This window comes from Cicer arietinum, chromosome 5 (assembly GCF_000331145.2).
Source record: "Cicer arietinum cultivar CDC Frontier isolate Library 1 chromosome 5, Cicar.CDCFrontier_v2.0, whole genome shotgun sequence".
Taxonomy (NCBI): domain Eukaryota; kingdom Viridiplantae; phylum Streptophyta; class Magnoliopsida; order Fabales; family Fabaceae; genus Cicer; species Cicer arietinum.
This window is the reverse complement of record NC_021164.2, coordinates 41,223,333-41,230,126: the sequence shown is the minus strand read 5'-3', so window position 1 is coordinate 41,230,126 and position 6,794 is coordinate 41,223,333. Positions and strand designations below refer to the sequence as shown.

General features: G+C 31.2%; 2 protein-coding genes across 2 annotated transcripts in view; one reads left to right on the top strand and one right to left on the bottom strand.

Moving 5' to 3' along the window:
• The first annotated feature begins 476 nt into the window (after positions 1 to 476).
• LOC101495635 (uncharacterized protein At1g32220, chloroplastic-like) lies at positions 477 to 4,838 on the top strand. Its single transcript, XM_073368431.1, has 6 exons — positions 477 to 565; positions 806 to 861; positions 952 to 1,007; positions 2,972 to 3,065; positions 3,940 to 3,982; positions 4,464 to 4,838. The coding sequence occupies exons 1-5, from the start codon at positions 477 to 479 to the stop codon at positions 3,948 to 3,950; spliced, it is 306 nt and encodes a 101-aa protein (XP_073224532.1). The 3' UTR covers positions 3,951 to 3,982; positions 4,464 to 4,838.
• Positions 4,839 to 6,049: 1,211 nt separating this feature from the next.
• LOC101495960 (dirigent protein 15-like) overlaps positions 6,050 to 6,794 on the bottom strand; it is an 8,779-nt gene continuing 8,034 nt past the window's right edge. Inside the window, 3 exon segments of the mRNA XM_073368727.1 lie at positions 6,050 to 6,078; positions 6,081 to 6,355; positions 6,357 to 6,483. Coding sequence (XP_073224828.1) covers positions 6,050 to 6,078; positions 6,081 to 6,355; positions 6,357 to 6,483 — 431 coding nt within the window.

Here is a 6,794-nt window from a genome sequence, read left to right as displayed (position 1 = left end):
AACATTTGATAAACTTTAAGATATAATTTGTTGATATTTTGTATGTATGTTAATGTAACTTACGTGAAACTTTATTTGCATTTATATATATATATATATATATATATATATATATATATATATATATATATATATATATATATATAAGTAAAAAGGTATGATATATTTCGACTATTAATACCACATTTTATCTATTAATAATGATAATGAACATAGCTGTTATTTTGGGAAGGAAGATTGAAAGTAGGTTTAAATATATATATTTGGTATTTGCAAATATGTTTCGTTTTGATTTTAGTCCCAATAAATTTTTTTGTTTGATTTATACACTTTCAAAATTTAACAAGTTCTAAAAAAGTCATTTATGATTTTTTTTTCAGTAAAAAAATGGTAACATTACTAATTTTAGATGAAATGACACATCACTAGGTTGGCATTTGGGAAAAGATTTGCGAACACTTAAAGTCATAACAGGTATGCTTGTGTTGGGAGGCAATGGATTTGTTGGATCACACATTTGTAGAGAAGCCTTAAATCATGGTTTATCTGTTGCGAGTATTAGCAGGTATGCTTTTTCATATTTGTGACCACTATCAGTCCATCATGCTTTATGTTATGTAACTCTTAATTCTTTTGTGTTGAATATTTTGGAAATCGGATAGTCGTGGGAAGTTAAAATCACTGGCCTGTTTTATTTGCATTTTGTTTTGCAATGCTACCATGTACTCCTTTTCATATTTATTATTATTTAGTTCTTTATCCTTGTAATTTATAGGCCATGCCATTCACTGTCTTTTACTTTCAGGTCTGGCAGGTCATCTCTGCATGACTCCTGGGCAAGCAACGTCATTTGGTATAAAGGTCTGTTTTTTCCCTTGCATTTCCTTGCAAACAATATCTTTGTGGGACACAAAGTTGTCTAATGTATTTAAATTGTTTTCACATAATTAGGGAATCTACTTTCAGCTCATTCATTGAAAGAAGCTCTGAATGGGGTCACTGCTGTTGTAAGTTTCCCCTTACACTACTAGAAAAAACGCTTTTAGAGGTCAATTTTTCGGTCACTAAATAGAGAAAATCGGTCACTAAATCCAATAGTGACCAAATTAGTGACCAATTTAAATCAGTTGGTAAACTGCTAGTCGCTAGCTGTTGCGACCAAATTAGCGACCGAATTTAGTGACCGATTTAGCGACCGAATTTAGTGACCGATTTAGTGACCGAATTTAGTTACTGATTTAGTGACCGAATTTTGTGACCGATTTTGTGACTGAATTTTGTGACTAATTTTGTGACCGATTATTGAGACTGATTTAGCAACCACTTTGAATTAATTTTTATGTCATTAGTGACCGATTTAGAGACGAAATTTGTGATATAATTATTATTTTTATTAAATATTTGGTCACCAATTACGTCTCTAAATATTACCGTTTTTTTTAAATACATTACTTTAATATTCAAAAGAACAATAAAAATAATTTTTTAATTTGTTTTCAATATCTAAAAAATTCAAACACCAAAATCATTTGAAAATATTAATCATATCAATGTATATAATTAAAGAACATAATACATTTAACTAATATTTGTAAGTACTCAAAATAATACAAATAAAATTTTAGTTTAAACATAATATATTTAGTCGTAACAAATTGCAACATATTGGTTCTTCAGATTAACTTATCACTATCCATCTAACTCTTCACCATCATGATCACGAGCATCATTATCAGCAATTTCATCATCAAAATCACCAGCATCATGATCACCAATCTGATCATCATTATCACTAATCCCATCTTCATGAATTTGATCTCTAGTATATGGCATGGGTTTAAAGTTCAAGCTATTCATCAGTTGTTTTATCTAGTGGTTGTTGCGCTAAACTGCTTTATTTGTATTAGCCAATTCATCTCAAAGTTGATCTTTCATTTCTCATTTCTTCAAATTCATGTCTTTAAATTTCTTCAAATTCTTGTTAAAATGCCTAGTAATATTTAGCAACTAAATAGGAAGCCCATAGCGAAACTGTTCTTGTTTATTTTATGTTTCCTTTGCAATTACAAGCTGTTTCTTATGGTTTAATCAATATTTATGGTGTGATCCCCTGTGCTTAGATTACATTTTCTATAACAATATAGTTTACTATTAATGCATCAAAGGTAGCAGGTTTTACCATTTTGTTTTGTTTTTTTGGGTAATAGGATATTCTCTTGTTATAAAGGAATGTGTAACATACGAGTGGTTGAGATGAAAATAGGTTAGAGATACAGTATATAAAGCTCGTTGAAGCCTGACCTCTAACACTAGTGAATTTGGATAACATTGACGAGAATGATGGTAAAATTTGGTTGAAAGTCGTTTAAAAATGAGGGAAGGAAGATTGCGTACTAACGTTCCATTTGGGAGTTTATGAGAGGGGGAAGGCTTTGGAAAAAAGGAAGGAGGAAAGAGAAAGTGAAAGATGGATAGTTCCCCAACTTGAATCCGAGGTTTAACTTTCTTTATTATTCAAAATCCTCCTTAATTGGGGGAACTCAAAAAAATGTATTGGAGGTGGATTTTGTAGGACTTAAATATATTCTTCAAATCATTTTCATCTCTTTATAATAATCTCAGAATTAAAAGTATATTAGTCATGTGCACATCCTTCTCATTTTCTACAAAAACACCAGCTCAAATAAGGTGGAAGAATTCTCTCTGTCTCTCTCATCTCCTCTCCTCTTCCCAAAGCTCTCCCCTCCCCTCCTCTCCAAACTCCCAAATAGAGCCCAAAAGAAGATGCTAGCAGATTGATATGGAAATGAGAATCAAATGTTTGAAAGAATTGTAATAAGCATGGATTACTAACTAATCTAATATATCCAAATTCCATTGCTGTAGGATACAGAAGTATATCTAAATGTTCTTTTGTTTTTTTGTATTGTAAATATTAAGTCCTTTTAGTTAATTATGTTTCTTTTTTAAGATGTCATGTATAGGCGGTTTTGGCTCCAACTCATACATGTACAAAATTAATGGAACTGCTAACATCAATGCAATTAGAGCAGCTTCCGATCAAGGTAAACGAAGAATTTGCACATTTGTCCTTTGGAATCTACTTTCTTAGTTCCTACCCTCCTTATTTTTTGGGTAGAGGCAGTACATGTGCTACAACAACAACAACCATGACTTTTCCTGCTAGATAGGATGAACTACATGGATCTGATGATGCTTTTGGGATTAAAGAAATAAATTTGAAAAACATAAATGTTGTACAATGTTTAACAACTGAGCTTCCTCTTTATTATATAAACCCATTTAAAGATTTAAAAAGTACAAATTTATATGTTAATACTTTGTGAAAGTTGCATTGACCTCCGCTGAGTTCTCTTTAAATGACACTTACATCCTCTCTAATTTTGAAATAACACTCACATTCTCTATACTCACTAAAAAGACTGCATCAAACATTGTTTTTGCCATATTTACATCTATTCTTGTTATTTACTATATGACACAATTAGAGTTTGCACTTTAATTTGTAGAGGTACGACCATACATTTAGTCATTGTAAATTTGAAAGATATGATTATGTTCTTAGTGGCAACCTCCCCCTAAACTCTTCTATAATACCTCCAGCCCCCAGCTAGAATCTAGAAATGGAAAGAAACTATAATACCTCCCCCTAAACTCTTCTATAGAACAACCTCCAGCCTAACCACTTTGTATGCTTGTACCCCTTTCTGGATCCTCTAACAAAATTTTAATGTTCATCGTGTCTCCGGATTCCAGAAGATTCACCTCCCATTGGTTCCCCCTTTCTTGGAATTTTAATGAAACATTTGTCATGTACACCTTCTATTTCTACACCTAAAAGCAAATTATGTACAGCTGATGTTGAGAATTTTTGCATTTTAATCTCAATAATTACATATTGTGCCTTAATTGATGCAGAGAGCTGCTGAAATAGAGCTTCTGACCAGATTTCCTTATGGAGGTAAGTATTCAGTTTCCTACTTTCCTTGACACTGGGGAGCTGTAAATTGAAACCACGAGACCTCCGAAGTTGGTTTAAATTCCATCTTTTAGCTTGTCATGTGCTAACTATCACATATACATTTATTTTTCAGTCCACATGTGCAAATAATTTTGCTCTGTTGATGAATTCACATTAGTTTTTGTATGTCACCTCACCAAGCCAGTTTCAGGAATTGAAGTGCAAGGTTTTTCCTGTCTTTGCATTCCTCGTATTAATTTTTGGTTTATATAGGGGTTTTCCATTTAAATTATGGTTGTCCAAACTGTTTACCAGATTGATTGGTTTCTATTTGTAAGCATTTCTGAAATCGAGTTGCATTTCTCGTTCCCCTGATCCAAGTTCTGACTTTTTTTGTGTATTTGTGTGTTTTGCATTGATATATGTTAGAATAGCAGCAGATTTCCTTTGTTTTTTACAGCTATTCACTTGAATGATGTAGGTTCTCCAACATAATAGAGCATTGAACCAGATTCCACTTGTTGGGCCTGTATTGACACCTCCTATCAATGTTACTGCTATGGCTAAAGTTGCTGTTAGAGCTGCTACTGATCCCGTTTTCCCTCCGTTGTAGCATTGAATACAACGTTACAGTCAGAACAAATGTAGAATTAGCTTTTTTTGGTTTCCAGAGTATATCTGATAGGAGGTAATTTATCTATGGAATATCCATTTTACTATAATTAAACTGAGAATATTTCCTTTCCCATTTCCACAATATGTTAATGTCAGAATCTTTTTCTGTCGGATTCTCTAGTCTGATGTAATTAACCAGTTGTTTGGGGTCAATATATATGTCAATTATATTATTGATTTCTTTCAACTTTTTTTATCGAGTTATGTGGGTTGCATTGATTTGTGAAATTGGTAATTGATCCGAAGTTTCCTGTTTCATAAAATTTGACCGAATTAAAAAACTGAAAAACAAACTTTTCTTCCACCTACTTGAGACTTAGCAGTCCTTCTACATTCCGTCATCTAACGGTGATTGAATTTGATTTGTAATGCAACATTCTCTAGTCAAGAGGACACATAAGTGTTGCTGTCCACTTGCTCTCTTTTCTGGTTGTTATGTATTCTCCATGCTATAAATATGCAATGGTCACTGTGGCTATTTTTTGTTTTCTTCAACACTTGGCTATATATTATATGCTATGCATATTGCATACTGATGGGCTATGGCATTATACTGTCATGGGAGCATCAATATACTGCTGGAGATCAGGAACAACTTTAAAACATTAAATATATAAGTTACATTTTTTATATATAAAACATTTATTTACAGTCAATGTAAGTAGTGAGACTAATTATTAGTATTAACCTTTCAATTATATATGAGTTAAACATGTTTTGATTTACCTCGATTATGAGAGAGGATATTAATTTATAAACCTTATTTTGGCTCATGCTTTGATTTACCACAATTTTTCTTTTCTTTTCTTTTTCTTACTTTTGAATTTCTCATGCTTTATTTATATTTCAAAAATAAATATTTAGTTTAATCAAGGAGTTAAAAATACATATGCTGTTACAAAATGACAAATGTGCATAATAATTTCAAATCTTCTAAAATAATATGAAACTGATTTTTATATTTTATATATTTTTAATTTATTCTATGAACGACTATATGAAAAATCAATTATTGATGATGTAAATATACAGTTGATAAATCTTAACCAAATAACATCATAAATAATTATGACATTATATATAAATTAAATTATTAAAAGATTCCTAAATTATAAAATATAGATAATGTTTAATTATATCGACAATAAAAAATATTTTACGTAATCAACACATAATATCGAAAACTCTCATGTGACTATTTTAAATGTAGGTACCATTTAAATGTAGATATAGTCTATATAGATTTGTCTCATCGACACACAACTTCATACATTGTTTCTTAGCTGCATAATATTTTTGATTGTTGCATCACATATTATTCACAATAATGATTTGTATGAAATTACCTTTATATTAATCTCAAAACATAAGAAATTGACAATCAAAGTTTATTTAGTAGTGAAGCACAGTAACATCATATTGAGAATGACATCACCATTTTTGAAATCAATAGAATGAGTCTTAACATGAACAAATCCTCTAGCCAATCTAAACTTACCTCTTCCACCAACTACAGAAAGTTCACTAATTGGTTCAGTAACAGGATTCCTCGAAAACACACTAATAGTACCTTTGAATTTTCTTGTAAATCCAAAATCAGCGTACAAAACAAGTGTTAAATTTTCACTTTGACTCGAAGATAAATAAAGACCCTGTGCATTTCTAATTATTTTAGAACTTTCATTGGGACCCTCTCTTTGGGGTCGTCGTTGCATACACGTGGCCAAAAGGGGTGGCTGATTTTGATTCAACGTTGATGTTTGGTTGTGCAACTTGTACTGTAGTGGGTTTATTTCTACTAAGAATGTCAAAGAGGTAGAAATTAATGTAAGATTTATGGGCCACATATGTAATTAATTAATAAAGTGTGTTAGGGTCATTGTATAATTAGCCAATAAACTAGGGGTCAAATAATATATAATAGTTTATGGCTAAAGAGCATAATAGTTATGAAAATTAATAGTGTAGATACCAGGCAGTTTCTAATTTAATGAGGGGATGAATTGGAAATACTGCAATTTGGGATATAACTAATAATAGTTATATATAGGGGTAATGGTCCCCAAAGCAAACACAACAAGACTATTCAGTTTCAAAACCCTAAAGGAGAAAACTCTCTGGTTCTCTCTATCCCCAT

What these genes read in the sequence shown, in the direction of transcription:
- LOC101495635 (XM_073368431.1), top strand. Translation starts at nt 477, where the DNA reads ATGCTTGTGTTGGGAGGCAATGGATTTGTTGGATCACACATTTGTAGA. An exon ending in TCTGTTGCGAGTATTAGCAG is followed by an intron (nt 566 to 805) that starts GTATGCTTTTTC and finishes TTTTACTTTCAG; the next exon opens with GTCTGGCAGGTCATCTCTGC. An exon ending in TGAATGGGGTCACTGCTGTT is followed by an intron (nt 1,008 to 2,971) that starts GTAAGTTTCCCC and finishes TTCTTTTTTAAG; the next exon opens with ATGTCATGTATAGGCGGTTT.